General features: G+C 42.0%; 1 protein-coding gene across 2 annotated transcripts; it reads left to right on the plus strand.

Moving 5' to 3' along the window:
• Positions 1-9,113: 9,113 nt before the first annotated feature.
• On the plus strand, positions 9,114-12,585 carry LOC123764557 (lymphocyte antigen 75-like). Of its 2 annotated transcripts, none has more exons than XM_045752543.2 (5): positions 9,114-9,272; positions 11,428-11,763; positions 11,851-12,025; positions 12,104-12,209; positions 12,296-12,585. In XM_045752543.2, the coding sequence occupies exons 2-5, from the start codon at positions 11,428-11,430 to the stop codon at positions 12,447-12,449; spliced, it is 771 nt and encodes a 256-aa protein (XP_045608499.2). In that variant the 5' UTR covers positions 9,114-9,272; the 3' UTR covers positions 12,450-12,585. The 2 variants fall into 2 exon arrangements, with proteins under 2 accessions (XP_045608499.2, XP_069170654.1); XM_069314553.1 differs by having other exon boundaries at positions 9,198-9,248.
• The last annotated feature ends 5,972 nt before the right edge of the window (positions 12,586-18,557 follow it).

An 18,557-nucleotide genomic window follows, 5' to 3' on the forward strand; every position in this document is an offset into this window, starting at 1 on the left:
TGTAGTGGAAGCGTGTTGAACAGTCTCGGGCCTCTGACGTTGATAGAGTTCTCTCTCAGAGTACCTGTTGCACCTCTGTTTTTCAACGGGGGTATTCTGCACATCCTGCCATGTCTTCTGGTCTCATGTGATGTTATTTCTGTGTGCAGGTTTGGGACCTGCCCCTCTAATATTTTCCACGTGTATTTCCTCCTTCCCTATTCCTTTGCCTCCTGTCCCGGATTGTCTCCCTCCCGGTTCTCCATCTGGGATTTCCCTCCATCCTACCCAGTCCACCATATTTCCTTTGTCTTCTTCCCCATCTCCCCCCACTCTTTCTTCCCGACCCTCCCCCAGTCTCTTGACCCTCCACGCCACCTGTCTGTCTAGGCTGATATCCATCATCCTACCAGCAATCTTCGTGTTGTTCGCTCCCGTTCTTCTCCTGCTGAGACCATTGAGTCTGTCACCCGGTACGTTGTTACTGGACCGCCTGTTTCTTAAAGTCAGAAACGTAAACCTGGCTCCTCTCCTTCTTCCTCTCCAGTGGGTAAGAAGGTTTCGCTTTCTTCATACCCCCTCCCTCTGACTCTGTTACTACATCCCCTCCTATTTCAGTGGTCGAACCCCCTGTCCCAGATATGGAGGTTTCTTTTGCCCCCGATTCCCTCTTGGTTGCTGCCCTTGCTGAGGTGCACTCCCTGACTTCTCCCCCCCCCCCTCCTCCAGCTGTCCTTGCCTGCCCCTCTCAGTTGTCTCCTCCTCCTCCGGACCCCGTCAGTTCGCCTCTGGTCTGTCCTCGTGCTCCTTTCCCTCTATCCTTACTAAGTTTACACATGCCCCCTAACCCTGATTTTGCCGACCCTGATCCTGACCCTGATCCTGAGATTCTTTAATAAACTATGTTCTTCTATACCTTTATTTCTTTCTTGTTCTCTGTTACTGTCCTTTCTCTTTGGTAATGTCTACTCTTCAGTGGAATATTCGTGGATTTTATGCCAACTTACAAATACAACAATAGAAAAACATCAACATCATCAATCACATTGTCAAGGCAAGAAACACAGGAACAAACGTTACAACAGGAATATTCACAGACAAAAGTCGTACAAAACACTAATTGGTAACATAAACATATGTTACAATGAAATACAGTCAGAAAAGCAAAAACAGCAGAGCACTATAGCCCAACAAGAACCAGGCAAGAAACACACAAAAAATAACCCGTAGCCCAGAGCACATCAAAACAAATAAAGAAATAATGCAACACAAAACAAGAACCACACACACAGTTAATCATCCTCATATATATGATATAGACGCCGCGGGTACTTCTTCGTATATGCATCCCACCAAGCCCACAATTCTGCAGACACGTTAACGTGACTACGTGTGTCGGAAAATCCGACACCATTTAATATATCATACAGACAGATAATAATTTCTGCTGTATTACCAACAAGTTACCCATAGAAAACGTAACTTGTAGTGGAATTACCATCTAAAGAAAACGGGATATCATCACCACATACTATTATAATTCACCAGCTATTCTGCTGGGAATTGTTCTTAAATACATTAGTCTTTGGACTTTACCATCATAAAAACATCTTATATAAATTAACTTAATTATCAATATTAAAGTAGAGTAAATGTGACCCTTCTATCACTTTCTGAAATCTGGACAAAGTAGGCCAGGCGTCAGTGGGGAAGGAGGGCAGCCATTGTTATTGAGACCAGAGGCTCACACGGGAGCAAATTCGGCTCCTGTTAAATTTACTTGGACGTAGTGTTATGGATCCCAAAGGTGTACCATTGTCAACACGCTGTCTACAAATACAAGTTAAGTGTCTATCCGAAACCCGTTTATCATTCATTTATGGCCATTAATGTCAGGATATAGGGTTAGCCGGTTAGAACGCGAAATCGCCTCATACTAAAGGTAATTAAGCCAGGTCTTCATGTTCCATGTACTGTATAGTGTTTCTCTGATATACTTGTCATATATAGAATCTGGCTTCACAGCTAGCGCACTTTTGACAGGTCAAGACGAGGAAGAGTTTGTGCACCAGTTACTGGGTGATATGGAAGCTACCTCAAAGAGGATAATTTGGTGTCTACACCCTAGTTATACCTGGTGGACTAACCTGCTGTACTATAAGATAAGGAACCTCTTCAATGTATGTAGTTACTGTAGTTTGATTGGCTGCATACATATAAATATAAACCCCCCTAATGTGTAGAGGATCGATTTGTGAGATTATGAGATTATTGCAGAAATACAGTCCACTTAATTTATATACTTCGATAGCAATTTGTATAATGTAAATATAAATTCATATAAATTAAATAAATATAAATCTCACAGGTCGGTTCCCACATTATTTGGACCTTCGGAACCGGAATATTCGGTCCTTTGAACCCACATTTGGTCATCTTAGTACCGGATGAACCAGTTATCCAGTGGATTCATTAAATATACTAGTGCAGTGTTATTTAAACAAAGCCAGCAGTCAAGACGGCAGCGTAGCCTCGAGGGAGCTCAGGAGCCTCCCTCAGCCCAGTTCAGCTTCGTCAGCGGTTTCATGCACACCCACAGATATTTGGTGGCGTGTTATTTCGTGAAATGACAGCGCTAATATAGAATCCAGCCAAATTAGTGACTGTGTCTTCGCGAGATTGTTCACGGATTTCGTGGTGTTACATTTCGCGAGAGATTATCTACGAATTTTGTGGACTTTATTTCGCGAGGTCACTAATAATATTTAATACTTCTAGATAATATTAGAAGTTTCATAGAGGCTAATTAAGAGGCTATTATCAATAATTGTGTATATTATTTCTCCAAAATAGAGAATTATTTAATATATATTGCACTAGTGATCACAGTATAATATTTACTAATTGCCAACCCACAACAGGGTAGGATATGACTAGTTGAACTATTATTGTTCATCCTAGTCCCATTATTACAATAGTCAGTTGTACTATATTGAACAACCTAACACCATTAATGAATGGTCCAGACCCTATTTTGGGTGTAATTTTTAACAACTCGAGTTGAGTTGTATATATAATAAATTACTTATGATCATTACACCTTTGAGTGATTAATTAGTGTCTCTACCATCCTAGGGTGATATAGAAGAGCTAACCTAAAGGTACTTCCAGTGACACTGGTTTATCACTCAAATCATTAGTGTGTATGATTGTATATATATAATGTGTATTAATTTTAAGTGCTAACCTCTAGTAGAGGTAGGATTATTGCCTAGTGAGTTCAGAATTTACCCTAGGCTACCATTAGTGTTTGTTCAGTATTATGAGCAGCCCAAGTACAAGTCCCACAAGGCTTCACCAACGAGCCAGTATGGATAATGCAGGGAGAATGAAAAGAACCCTTGCAGGTCTTAAAGGCCACTTAACAAGACAGATCAAGAAATGTGAAGATTTGTCACAACAATCTCAAGTTGATTATGCTGACCTGGAAAGCTATTATCAAGCAGCTGCAGGTAAATTTGAGCAAATCAAATGCCAAATAGCAACATATGTGGCTGAACTTGCCAACACTAATTTATCAGAAACAGAAATAGACGACATTATGGTTGATCTAGCGAATTATGAAGATCAAACTCAGGCCACGTTACAGCCTTATGTCAAATTAATTGCCCAGAACAAGGCAACAACAACAGCAACAACAGCAACAGTTGCATCTAATACGAGTCAAGCAGAAGCTCGACTCCCTCCAATTAATTTACCCACTTTCTCGGGAAAAGATGAGGAAGATTGGGACGAATTTTGGAACAAATTCGTTGACCTTGTAGACTCAAAACAATCTTTACCAAAGAGTAGTAAATTCTCTTATTTGCAAGGCCAATTATCAGGTGAGGCTAAAACAGTAGTATCCCATCTGAGATTAACTAATGACGGCTATGATCTGGCAGTAAAACTCCTCAAGGATAATTATGCTGATCCAGAAGTAAGAACATCACATTTAGTTCATGAGCTGTTGCATTTACCCCCACCGGAGGCTTCAGCTGATTCACTCCAAGTCTTCAAGCTGGAGGTAGAATCATTGATCAATGCCCTCAGCCTGACAGCAGATACAAACGGGGCTGAGTGGGTCTTGAAAATAATTGTCCAGGAGAAAATACCTAGGGACATATTGAGACAAATGAGTGCTCATTACAATAAAAGCATCTTATCCATGAATGAAATATCTGAAGGTTTAAAGTCAGTAGTTCATCAATTACGAACACATGACAAATTAAAACCACCAAGTAAACCCTCAGAAACCAATAATAGTAAACCACAGAGTACCAAAGGTACTCCAACTCAATCTAGACAATATAATTCAACACCAAAGTGGAACAGTGGCAGTGTGGGCGTATATGCAGTGGGACCCTCCAAGCCTATAGTTACTGTGTCATCCAAGAACGTGACACCAAAGGGTACTGGAAGTTATGGAACATGTTTGTTCTGCAATGAGAAACATTCAATGTACCACTGCTCTAATTATCCTGATAGTGACGCCCGTGTTGAGCGACTCAAAGATTTGCAACATTGCACGAGGTGCCTCAGGAAACATAACGTCAAGGATTGTGATACCCAATTACACCCTTGTAATAGGTGTAACAAAGGTCAGCACCATGCAGCATTGTGCAGAGACACCAAAACAACGTCTCCAAACCCCAAGGTGGAAGATAGCATTCCCACCACAGTACAGTACTGCAAGGTGCAACAAACAAAGAGTGTCCAATCGGCAAAGTCTAAAGGTAATACGACTTTGCCTACTGCCCAAATTACCATCCTGAATAAGAGGGCCAAGGTCCATACCCGTGGGTTGTTTGACCAAGGATCCCAGAGAACATATATTACTAAAAGGCTGGCAGATGAATTACAATTAAGGCCTGTAGCCCAGACGTCATTCAACATCTCAGGGTTTGTAACAGATGCAGGACCTCAAGTCTACCAGGTGGTACAACCATCAGTACGTTTAGGCAGGTACGTCTGTCGAGTACAAGCCATTGTGGTGGACAAGATACCAGTAGACCTACAAGTTCAAGGTCTGAGAGCAACAGCCAAATTCCTGAGAAATAGAGGAATAAAATTGGCAGATAATATTAAGTCTGATCACCTCAACGACTTCGGTCTCCTTGTAGGGACAGACTATTGCCATCAATTCATTGGTAGCCCTACTAAATATCAGGGCATAACCATGTTAAACTCTGCAGGAGGTAAATTACTCTCAGGCCCAGTATCAAGCCTGAGGAGACCTATGCCTGCAGATAAACAATACCAGTAGAAACCTAAATTTGTCAGCTGATTATATTTCTCCAGTAGCATTATACTAAGGAGATTACAGCTGACTATACCAAAAGAGGTTGATGTTAGTATCATCATTTGAAGCTGAAGATGAGTTCATGAGGCCTCAGTGGCAAATCAGTGAACAGTAGCCTAAAACAGCTACAAGTCACTGCGACCAATGTCACTGAACCCACTGCAGTCTCAGAACCATACTTTACTTTAATGATGAGCTATTCAATCTTCTGAATCAATTAACTAAATTAAACCCCAATAAATCTGATGACTGATTTGATACATTTATTATTTAATCAAGATGTATTCCATGGGCCTCAGTGTTGATATATCAGTGACCAGTTACCTGAAGAAACTTCAAGTTATATCTATGTCACTGATCTCACTGCAGTCCCTGAATCATACTTGACTGTAGTACTTGATCACATCCAGTCTTCTGGGTTAAATAATATGTAATAAGGCTTGAATATTAGCCTTTCAAGAGTTGACAGGGAAATGAAATCGCATTAGACTTCTAACCCCTGCAACTCTAGTACGGGACATCCGTCCTGTACGAACAGACACACAAATGTGTGATTACTAACTACTAACATCAAATTAATGTAATAATTCGAAGGAGGAGTATCGGTGTTCGTCTGTTCTAATTAGGACTTCGACCCGTGAGCAGCCCCCTGGGGAATTATGTCGGAAAATCCGACACCATTTAATATATCATACAGACAGATAATAATTTCTGCTGTATTACCAACAAGTTACCCATAGAAAACGTAACTTGTAGTGGAATTACCATCTAAAGAAAACGGGATATCATCACCACATACTATTATAATTCACCAGCTATTCTGCTGGGAATTGTTCTTAAATACATTAGTCTTTGGACTTTACCATCATAAAAACATCTTATATAAATTAACTTAATTATCAATATTAAAGTAGAGTAAATGTGACCCTTCTATCACTTTCTGAAATCTGGACAAAGTAGGCCAGGCGTCAGTGGGGAAGGAGGGCAGCCATTGTTATTGAGACCAGAGGCTCACACGGGAGCAAATTCGGCTCCTGTTAAATTTACTTGGACGTAGTGTTATGGATCCCAAAGGTGTACCATTGTCAACACGCTGTCTACAAATACAAGTTAAGTGTCTATCCGAAACCCGTTTATCATTCATTTATGGCCATTAATGTCAGGATATAGGGTTAGCCGGTTAGAACGCGAAATCGCCTCATACTAAAGGTAATTAAGCCAGGTCTTCATGTTCCATGTACTGTATAGTGTTTCTCTGATATACTTGTCATATATAGAATCTGGCTTCACAGCTAGCGCACTTTTGACAGGTCAAGACGAGGAAGAGTTTGTGCACCAGTTACTGGGTGATATGGAAGCTACCTCAAAGAGGATAATTTGGTGTCTACACCCTAGTTATACCTGGTGGACTAACCTGCTGTACTATAAGATAAGGAACCTCTTCAATGTATGTAGTTACTGTAGTTTGATTGGCTGCATACATATAAATATAAACCCCCCTAATGTGTAGAGGATCGATTTGTGAGATTATGAGATTATTGCAGAAATACAGTCCACTTAACATTATACAAATTGCTATCGAAGTATATAAATTAACGTAAATATAAATTCATATAAATTAAATAAATATAAATCTCACAGGTCGGTTCCCACAACGTGATCCTCGAGGTCGATGCATTAAGTCAGGAACATCCAGCTCGGCGCCTTCCACCACGAGGGCGGAGGTGACGGGAAGAGGTCGCACAGAGCTCGTCAGCGCAGACGGTAGAAGCACAAGGGGCTGGAGCACAGGGGCCGATCGAACAGAGGGCGGCAACATAGCAGCCAGAGTCACAGGGGAGACAACTACACCCTGCACACAACCATCCCTGCACCACCCCCCTGTGGTGCAGGGGGCCGACACCACAGGGGGGCGGAGTAACATAAGGCGACTGAGCAGATGGCAGCTGTGCAGCAGTCGGCATCACCGAGGGCAGATGCGCGGAAGGTTACAGATATGAACGCCAGAGACATGGGGGGCCTCCAGAACCGAATCTTTCTTAAGAACCAGCACCAAGTCCCCACCCTTTCCTGCAACCTCGGCCGGTGCCACACCCTTCCAACCCAGGGAACCAGCAGCTGGAGAAGACACAGAACCAGGGCTAGGTAATAGTCCCACCACCAATCACCATTGCAACACGGCCCACAGGAGCAGCAGGCACTCCAACATCGTCCTCCACATCACCATCCACAGAAGACAAGCTTCCGGAGTCCCCAAAATCCCGGACGTCGGCCCAGGCCTCACCACGAGGTGGAGATAGACTCAACGCTCTCAGCGATCGCTTGAACACAGGTTGCAGGTTGTCGGAACTATCACCCCCTCCAGGAGGCACTGTAGCAGAACCTCCGGTCGCCCGTGCAACTCTACGCAGCGCACGATCACTCAACAACCCAGGGAACAGGACCACACACTGCTGGAGATTTCAATGTGTGCACATCGAAACGGGCCGAAGACACAGCTGCCAGAAACAGTGCAGGCTGGACGACCGGGGACACGAGACCACACACCACAGGAGACACAACTTGAGACTCGACTGGAGACGGGACATGAGACCGGGCAGGAAGGTGGCTGAGGTGCGGGAGCCGGGGATGCACTATCTATCACCCCGATACATACACCCCCAGTCACATCGAGGCTGGCACCAGAGACCGGCAATGGGGCAAGAGACGAATGGGAAGAAGCATTCATCACAGCAGCACCTTCTGACAAGTCCAGGACTGCCAACGGGGAAAAGTCTTCCTCCCTGAAGGGCCGACCCAGCTCGCATCACAACCCGCAGCCTGATCGCCTGACAGTCCGCACCGGAAACAAGTCTGGGGCTAACACCCATAGAATACGTGTACCATGAAGCCCAGAAGCAGGAAAGATGAAGGGATGGGGTGTTCAAGTGCAGCGCCACAGTGCGGGTCCAATTCGGGATACCCTTCCACTGCCCAAAGGAGACTGCAATCATTGGGACACTCAAGACCCGCCCATACTGGGTAAAGTGTCGCTGGAGATGGGAGTCTGGGAACACAAAGGGAGCACCATGAACTGCCAAATAGGTAGTCTCACTGCACCTGTCCGACACTTCTACCGAATCACAACCCTCAGGCAGAGTAAACATCCTCCCGTCATAGCGATCCACAAAGTCATGATACACAGCCGTGGAGCAGAATTTCACAACAGCTCGATGCCCGGATACAAGTTGAACGCCGCACACAGATGCCACATCCACCCGCAACATACTGCAACATGACCACTTCAACTGCAGGGTAAGATGCTGGGCCAGTAAATTCTAGGCCAATGATATCCCTTTCGCTTCACAGAGGGGAGGGGGGCCGCCAGGGGGCTGCCATCCCTCCAGCCGCCACGGCCCCAAGGGTCTGCTCACGAACACGAACTACCACGGGTCAGTTAACCAGGAACTCACAGGCGACACGTCCGCCTCCGCCCAGAGCCAGGTGAGCACTCTGTGAGTGTCTGTCTGTCTTAAGAGCGCAAGTCTTCCTCTCATCCCGCTCTTCTTCATATCTATTTTGTAATTACCAATAAGGTAATTGATTATAAATAATAAATATATAAACAAAATCTACATAACAGTGAAGGAGATCAAGTAATGTTCGGTTAGTTATGGGGTTAAGTGGCCCTAGCCTGCATTGTTGATATTGTTAATGGCCTCTTTTGGCAGCAGCAACTGGCCACTTCTGGCAGCGACAACTAACAACTTACATCTTATGGTCGTAGCGGCAAGAGTATCTATCGTTTTGGACCCCTGTTGAGGAGTAGCCAATTACAAGCCAAGAAGGAACTGTTGCAGCAGACATTATTAACCAATGAGAAGCAGTGTGGTGAGTATAAAAGTGGGAGCTGGCAACGTGGTGTGTCAGTTACATCCTCACCGTCACAGTAAGACGTTGTATTATAGCAAAGGTTTGTATTATTATGTTAAGTTTTGTTGTAGTATTAGTTATGTTTTATGTTCATTTGGAAAATTATTTTTTAAGTAACCTAACAAGTATTATAGTAGATGTTGTGTTGTTAAACGTATTTATAACAATTAATGTAAAAAAATTGTATTTCCATCATGACAACTGATAACGTCTTTAAGTCACATCGTTATCAATTAAACAATCACTAGCTATTTGATATATCCTTACTGAATAATTTTTTATGTACTAGAATATCTTTCGCTAAATTGCCCTTAGTGTTAAGTCTGTTAAAAAAATCTGAGGAAGATCTTTTAATATCTCTTCTATAACTGTAATAGAATTCTTAAATGCTCTACTTGAATCGAAGTGGTTCTTGAATGGCAACTAAACTTTTATTTGGTATTTACCCTCTCAACAAGGCAAGCTTTAAGTTGCTTGAGTAGGCAGTACGTAAAATATATCGCATGGGAACCTGCTATTAAAATGCTGTTCCTTGCGCAGGAAAAAATTCTAAATCGGCCATGACATGAAAGTTGAATTAATCACTTGGCTCAAATTCATTACATGCCAATCGCTGGCCTGAGCAGTTAAATCTTTTTGAGGATCTTCCCAGCTAACTAAATTGCAGAGCAGTTAACGTGACAGGTGTTGGAATAAAACTTGTAATTAAACATACCCTCTGCGCTGGGAGGTATGACTCCTTATTTCACTTAAGTTGCATGAACGGTTACTTAATCTAAGTCAAATTGAATTTAAATTATAGAATGACTCTTTCCCCCCTCCAATCCTCTTTTCTATCACAATGAAGATGGCTACCCTTATATCTCGAGGGGATGCAAGTAGACGGTATTTGCTACTGCTATACATGTTAAGTATACACAATTTCGCTCTTGCATCCGTCTGACTTTATATTAAATACTTGTCCGTCTTAAAGATGGTAGTGCTTGAAGCGGTACACAAGTGTTTATGTACTGACATAATTAGTAAAAACTTTACCTACTGGTGTTCCTGCTGCATGAAACGGATATCATCGCAGTTTCTGAAAATTGCAATATTAAAAAGCTAATTTTTTTTTTTTTTTTTTTTTTTTTTTGGGGGGGGGGGAGGTTCAGGATTAGGATGGCGTAACGCCTATTGCAACAACTACATGAAATTGCTGAACCATGGCTTTATAACCCAGCACACTCCCAACCTTTTGATAAATATCTGTCCTAACCTGAAAGACAAGACATTGCAGAAAACTGATCCATGAAATGAAGCTTAGATTGAAAGTGTACTAATTTCACTTCGGTCAAAATGATCAGTAAAGCTGCAAATGTTCTTGGCCCAACGATATGGGCACCCTGGATTGCCAGCGATGATAACTCACTGTTACGTGTAGACGAGCGTGCTTACTGGAAAGTGGTATGCATAGAATTAGTCTCTACATATCCGTTAAAGCTTTGTAGGGTTATGAAAGATCGGCCACTTTACCCTCTACAGAAAGTTTATGCAAATAGCACGTGATTGTATTAAACTAACAAGACACTCGTCCTAATGTACTGTAACTTGTCCAACCAAGCGTATACCCAGACAGAGAACCAAACCTCGCCTATAGTATTCAAAGCTTAACATTAGACACTAACTTAAATAAGAGGCTGGGGGGAGGGGCAGGTAAAGATTTTTAATTAGATTTTCATTACATGCAATTTATAGTGATCAAGCTGATGGGATCAGACCCATTGGCGCTAAAACTTTGCTTTGAACGTGCTCTTGTAATTTCCTAGGCTAGAGATCGGGTCTATAACATAGATTATTTCTGACAATAGTACAAAAGTCAATGAAAACTTCTAGCTGGAAAAGTTGAATCTCGAACACATGATTAATTACTGTGAACATTAGATGGCTACTATGTCGAGCAATGTTTTGTTTATGAAACTTTACTGCTCAAATCTTTAACTAGTTTAATATATTTAGACTAGATTTAAAGAAGCATACACTTTTTTTTTTCTTTTGCAAAATTTAATTTCCCAAGTGAAATCATAAATTGTTAACATATAAGGTAACGTTAGTTGTCGATTTTAAACTGCTCGGCCCCATTAAACTTCCCCTTCACAGCTACTATTGTTATAACTTGCGTTTATTAAAAAAAATTTCGAATGTTACTCTAATTACAGATGACTGCCATAATATTTCTGGTAATGACAGCGGCAGTGATGCCATCCTGGGCCCAGTACTTCATTAGGAACGACGCTGCTCCCGCTATCTTGGGAGTCACTGTTGCCAGGCCATTCGTTACCTCAACTGGAAACGTCTTCGTATCTGAAGGCAGCCCCATCCAACCACATCAACCCTTCCCACAACTACCACCCCAACAACCGGTGTTTGTTCAGCCACAACTACCAAACCAGCCTGAGGTCTTCATTCCTCAGGATCAAAATGTATCTCCACCACTACCTCCCTTTACCTTCCGCCCAACTTCATCTCTGTGCAACCATGCTGCTAAACCCCTGGTAAGGATTTATCCTTAGATATAGCAGTTTTAAGGTTAAATGGTACTTAACATGAGCCTCCACATAATGTATATTCCTAATTGTCAGGTTGACGAGGTAGAAGATAGTAGAGCGTATCACTTCTCATGGTGTCACGACTCTGGTCGACTCTACACCTGGGAGCAAGCTACCTATTACTGCTCTGGCCTTGGCAACGGCTTCCAGGCCGTCAGTATTGAAAGTAACAGGAAGCAAGAGTTAATTTCCAGGTTCATGATTGCACGTAAGTTGACAAGCTGGTCTTGGTGTTTAACTTGGCCTTGCGTGACTTACTTGGACGTAATAAAATGTTATATTTCAGACTACATCAGCGATATCTGGACGAGCGGCAACAAGCGTAACTCGAGGTCTTGGTCATGGTTATCTGGCACTTCCTCTCCTTACTCTAATTGGTCTAGCACTGGCAGGTGAGAACTAGTTTGTTGATGGTAAACAACTCTATTGGTGTTGACTGGTAATGATCATGGCCTTGACTACCACTACTCTTCCCCAGGCGAGGACTGCCACAACCAGACAACGAGGACGGCAACGAGGACTGTCTGGCGGTGTTAAACAACCATTATAACGATGGAGTCACTTGGCACGATTCCTCGTGTTTCCACCTGAGGCGCGTCATCTGTGAGGCTCCCCGCTTCTACGCTCAATAGTTATTCTCCATGAATTGTTCTCATTATTGTAATGTTGTAACTAATTGTAGTGAGCTTCTAACCCTATTAACTAATATAAAAATCATACTGTATAAAGTTAGTGTAGTAATATCAATGCTATAAATGCACAAAATCATTTTTCTTTCTCTGAAGAAGTTTGTCAATAGTGACCATCTTACACAAACACGTTTGTGTGGTATACAGGACTGTTAGGCAAAGGGGGAAGAATGTCAATGTGGAGACCTTCAAGGTTGTAAACTCTAGTCTGGTTAGATAGACAAAGGTAGGCTGCCGACATCTACATGGTGGAAAGGTCGGCAGTGTAGTGCTGACTAGACTGTAAGGCAACCTGTTCTTACTAGGCTGTTTAAAGCAGTGGCTGTCTTCCCCAAACTCAGTAATAACATTTTTTACTCCTATTAGGCAATGTAACACAAGAGGTAATCCCTCCTTTCTAAATAGTCAGGTGTTGGGTGGGTGTGCTTCATCCAATCACCCTGCATGTGACTGGGTGAACTATGGACTTCTGTGATGTCGCTGGCAGTGGGAGGAAACTATAACATAACCGTTAGACTGTCATGTCGACGGTGGCCTTCTCACTGTGACCTTCTACGCTCTTCCCCCCCCCCCCCCCCCTTTCCCTGTTTGGCCCGTTGTTGCCGTGATGGGGAGGGGGGGGGGGGCAAAGTGGGCGGCTGTTGGAGTGATGCTCCATGGGTCAGTCCTGTCCTTTTTGCAGCCATATGCTGCTGTCTTTACTAATTGTGAAAGACATCTTTTCTTGAGAACCCCCTGAGACAGAGGGGTTGAAAGGTGCAGTAGTCACAACTAGACTGAACCGTGCCAGGAGACGAGGTGGCCTGTTTGGCCACCTCTAGTTTTCAAAACGAGCTTAAGGTGGCGTATACTCGCGATGCACCCCTAGGGGGAGCCCCGGCTTGATCGGTGCTATTCATCCAGTGGTTGTCGAGATCCAGCATTGGCTGTTTCTCGTTCACAGTAAATTTAAGTCGGTTGAGTTTTGTTGGGTTCCCAGCCATATTGGTGTGTCTTTAAATGAGCGTGCGGATGCTGCCGCCAAGGAAGCTGTCCGCTCTTGTCCCATCTCTCGTAAGGGCATTCCGTATTCCGACTTTTACCCGGTTGTCCATTCCTCAGTCCTTACCCGTTGGCAGGCTTCTTGGTTGTCTGTTACTGGTAACAAGCTACGTACTCTTAAATGTTGTGTTCCCTCGTGGCAGTCCTCCTTCCACCGTAACCGGCGGTGGGAAACAGCTATGGCGAGGTTGCGTATTGGCCATACTCGCTTAACCCATGGTCACTTGATGGAGCACCGCCCTGCTCCTTATTGTCCTAGTTGCATTGTCCCTCTTACGGCCGTGCATGTCCTTCTTGAATGTCCTGACTTCCAGGACGAGCGTGTGTCTTGCTTTCCGACCGACCCTCGCGGTCACCTGTCCCTCGATAGAATTCTTGGTGACTCGGATACTTTTGATATCGTTCGCCTTATGCGTTTTTGTTCTCGTATTGGCATCCTTGGTGATATTTAGCGCCCTCTGATTATTTTGCATATTTGATGGTGCTACATAGCCTTCCCGGTTTGGTGCCTTCTTTTGATAATTACTTACTTCTAACTGCCTCTAATCTAACCTCAGAACTTTACATTTATCAGCATTAAACTGCATCTGCGAATCCTTTGACCATTTCAAAACCCTATCTAGATCAACTTGAAGTGATAGCGAGTCCTCCTCCGAATTAATTTCCCTACCGATTTTTCGTATCAGCAAATTTGCAAATGTTGCTACTCGAACCTGAATCTAAATAATTTATATATATTATAAACAAAAGAGTCCCAGGACAGAGCTTTGAGGTACTCCACTTACAACATTTTCCCACTCTGACTTAACCCCATTTATACTAACTCTGTTTCATTTGGTATAACCATGCCCTAATCCAACTTAATATAGCACCCCCAGTACCATGAGCCTCTCTTATTAATTAGTCTTTCATGTGGCACTGTATCAAAAGCTTTGCTAAAGTCAAGGTACACAACATCACAATCCTTACCACTATCAACTGCCTCAACTATGCTAGAATAAAAAGATAACAAATTTGTTAAACATGAACGGCCATTTATAAAACCATGTTGCGACTCAATTATTAATTTGTTTTTAAAGATGAAGACGATTTTTATTTGCTGTTATTGATTCGAGTAACTTTGCCACAACAGACGTAAGGCTAATTGGTCGATAGTTACACGCAAGTGATCTATCTCCTTTTTTAAAAACTGGTATCACATTAGCAACCTTCCAAAACTCCGGCACTCTGCCTGACTCTATTGATTTATTAAATATGGTTGACAGTGGGTCACAAAGCTCCCCTTTGCATTCTTTAAGCACCCTGGCAAACACTTCATCGCTCCTAGGGAACGCTCATAGACAACTGGGAACGCTTCTATGGAAGAAATGAAATGTATGCTCGTGATGGGGTGCATCTATCGAGGGCTGGGGTTGTTGCTGTTGCGAACTCGTTGGAACCAGTGGTTAGAGGTGTTTGTTTGGGTTTAAACTGTTAGTAGATAGTGGTATGGGAATTGATTTGGAGGAAGGAGGTAATAAAAGTATGTGTTCGTGGGAGAAAAGAATTGGCAAAATGATCAGGGAAAGAAAAGGGCCTCGAAATAACAATTCATTTAGGATATATTACACTAACAGTAGAAGTCTAAGAAATAAAATTAATGAATTAAATGCTCTTGTCTGCACAGAAAAAATAGATATTATTGCACTTACCGAAACGTGGATGAATGTAGAAAATAGAGAACTATTAGCTGAATATCAGATAAATGGATTTAAACTATTTCACACAGATAGATATATTAGACGAGGAGGGGGAGTAGCCATATATGTTAGGGACAATTTGAAATGTAGTCTCAAAGAGGGAATCAAAACTGAGCCACACACAAACTATTTGGATAGAATTAAACGAAAAAGCAAATATTATAATAGGAGCTATAGGCCACCAAATTTAGACAGAATGAAAGCAAAGCATCTATGGGATGAAATACCTAGAGCTTCTAGATCTAACAGTATTTATGTCATGGGTGACTTTAATTTTAGTGGAATAAACTGGGTGAACAAAACAGGGAATAGTGAAGCAGAAGATTTTCTAGAATTAATTGACGATTGCTTTCTTACGCAACACATTAAGGAACCAACGCAGGAAAATAATATTTTAGATTTAGTGTTAACTAACAGGGAAACACAAATTAATGACATCGAAATAGGGAGTGAGCTAGGGAACAGTGATCACAAAGTTATCAGATTTAGCATAGAATGGAATAGACCTGTAGGAGAAAATTCTGTTAAAGTGCCAGATTTTCGAAAAGCTGATTTTAAAAGCCTAAGAATTTTTGGGGGTCAAATAGATTGGAAAGTCTTGGGTATGGGGTGTGGGCCGGTCTTAGAGCGAGACGTGAACCCAGCGACAGGTGACGTAAAAGGGGATTTCGATGTGGATTTAATATATAACTTATTTAAGAATATTCTAAACAAAGCACAGGAACGTAGTATACCATACATAAGAACATAAGAACATAAGAACAAAGGTAACTGCAGAAGGCCTATTGGCCCATACGAGGCAGCTCCTATTCTATAACCACCCAATCCCACTCATATACTTGTCCAACCTGCGCTTGAAACAATCGAGGGACCCCACCTCCACCACGTTACGCGGCAATTGGTTCCACAAATCTACAACCCTGTTACTGAACCAGTATTTACCCAAGTCTTTCCTAAATCTAAACTTATCCAATTTATATGTCCTGACTTCCAGGACGAGCGTGTCTTGCTTTCCGACCGCCCCTCGCGGTCACCTGTCCCTCGATAGAATTCTTGGTGACTCGGATACTTTTGATATCGTTCGCCTTATGCGTTTTTGTTCTCGTATTGGCATCCTCGGTGATATTTAGCGCCCTCTGATTATTTTGCGTATTTGATGGTGCTACATAGCCTTCCCGGTTTGGTGCCTTCTTTTGATAATTACTTACTTACTTATCCAATTTATACCCATTGTTTCGTGTTCTGTCCTGTGTTGATACTTTTAATACCCTATTAATATCCCCCTTGTTTTGTCCATTCACCCACTTGTAAACCTCTATCATGTCGCCCCTAACTCTTCGCCTTTCCAGTGAATGCAACTTAAGCTTTGTTAATCTTTCTTCATATGAAAGATTTCTAATTTGGGGAATTAACTTAGTCATCCTACGCTGGACACGTTCAAGTGAATTTATATCCATTCTATAATATGGCGACCAAAACTGAACTGCATAATCTAAATGGGGCCTAACTAGAGCAAGATATAGCTTGAGAACCACACCAGGTGTCTTGTTACTAACGCTGCGATTAATAAATCCAAGTGTCCGATTTGCCTTATTACGAACATTTATGCATTGATCCTTTTGTTTTAAATTCTTACTAATCATAACTCCCAGATCCCTTTCGCAATCCGACTTCGCAATCACAACACCATCTAGCTCGTACCTTGTAACTCTATCATCATTACCTAACCTCAGAACTTTACATTTATCAGCATTAAACTGCATCTGCCAATCCTTTGACCATTTCAAAACCCTATCTAGATCAACTTGAAGTGATAGTGAGTCCTCCTCCGAATTAATTTCCCTACCGATTTTCGTATCACCGGCAAATTTGCAAATGTTGCTACTCAAACCTGAATCTAAATCATTTATATATATTATAAACAACAGAGGTCCCAGGACAGAGCCTTGAGGCACTCCACTTACAACATTTTCCCACTCTGACTTGATTCCATTTATACTAACTCTCTGTTTCCTTTGGTATAGCCATGCCCTAATCCAGCTTAATATAGCACCCCCAATACCATGAGACTCTATCTTTTTAATCAGTCTTTCATGTGGCACTGTATCAAAAGCTTTGCTAAAGTCAAGGTATACAACATCGCAATCCTTACCACTATCAACTGCCTCAACAATGCTAGAATAAAAAGATAACAAATTTGTTAAACATGAACGGCCATTTATAAAACCATGTTGCGACTCAATTATTAATTTATGTTTTTCAAGATGAAGACGAATTTTATTTGCTATTATGGATTCGAGTAACTTTCCCACAATAGACGTTAGGCTAATTGGGCGATAGTTAGACGCAAGTGATCTATCTCCTTTCTTAAAAACTGGTATCACATTAGCAACTTTCCAAAACTCTGGCACTCTGCCTGACTCTATTGATTTATTAAATATGGTTGACAGTGGGTCACAAAGCTCCTCTTTGCATTCTTTAAGCACCCTGGCAAACACTTCATCCGGCCCTGGGGATTTGTTTGGTTTGAGTTTTTCTATTTGTTTAAGAACATCCTCCCTGGTAACTGCTAAACTCGTCAACCTGTCCTCGTCCCCACCCACATAGACTTGTTCGGCTGAAGGCATATTGTTAAGTTCCTCTTTAGTAAATACAGATACAAAATATTTATTAAAAATACTACTCATCTCTTCATCACTATCTGTTATTTGACCTGTCTCAGTTTTTAATGGACCTATCCTTTCCCTAGTCTTAGTACGATATAACTGAAAAAAACCTTTAGGATTTGTCTTTGCTTGCCCTGCTATGCGAACTTCATAGTTCCTTTTTGCTTTCCTTATCTCTTTTTAACATTTCTAACCAGTTGTACGAATTCCTGTTCTAAAGTGACCTCCCCATTTTTTATCCTTTTGTACCAAGCTCTCTTTTTACCTATAAGGTTCTTCAAATTCTTTGTTATCCACTTTGGGTCATTAGTATTCGATCTATTCAATTTGTATGGTATACTACGTTCCTGTGCTTTGTTTAGAATATTCTTAAATAAGTTATATATTGAATCCACATCGAAATCCCCATTTAAGTCACCTATCGCTGGGTTCATGTCTCGCTCCAAGACCGGCCCACACCCCATACCCAAGACTTTCCAGTCAATTTGACCCAAAAAATTTCTTAGGCTATTAAAATCAGCTTTTCGAAAATCTGGCACTTTAACAGAATTTTCTCCTACTGGTCTATTCCATTCTATGCTAAATCTGATTTCTTTGTGATCACT

Source organism: Procambarus clarkii, chromosome 79 (assembly GCF_040958095.1).
Source record: "Procambarus clarkii isolate CNS0578487 chromosome 79, FALCON_Pclarkii_2.0, whole genome shotgun sequence".
Taxonomy (NCBI): domain Eukaryota; kingdom Metazoa; phylum Arthropoda; class Malacostraca; order Decapoda; family Cambaridae; genus Procambarus; species Procambarus clarkii.

What these genes read in the sequence shown, in the direction of transcription:
- LOC123764557 (XM_045752543.2), top strand. Translation starts at nt 11,428, where the DNA reads ATGACTGCCATAATATTTCTGGTAATGACAGCGGCAGTGATGCCATCC. An exon ending in ACCATGCTGCTAAACCCCTG is followed by an intron (nt 11,764 to 11,850) that starts GTAAGGATTTAT and finishes CCTAATTGTCAG; the next exon opens with GTTGACGAGGTAGAAGATAG. An exon ending in AATTGGTCTAGCACTGGCAG is followed by an intron (nt 12,210 to 12,295) that starts GTGAGAACTAGT and finishes ACTCTTCCCCAG; the next exon opens with GCGAGGACTGCCACAACCAG.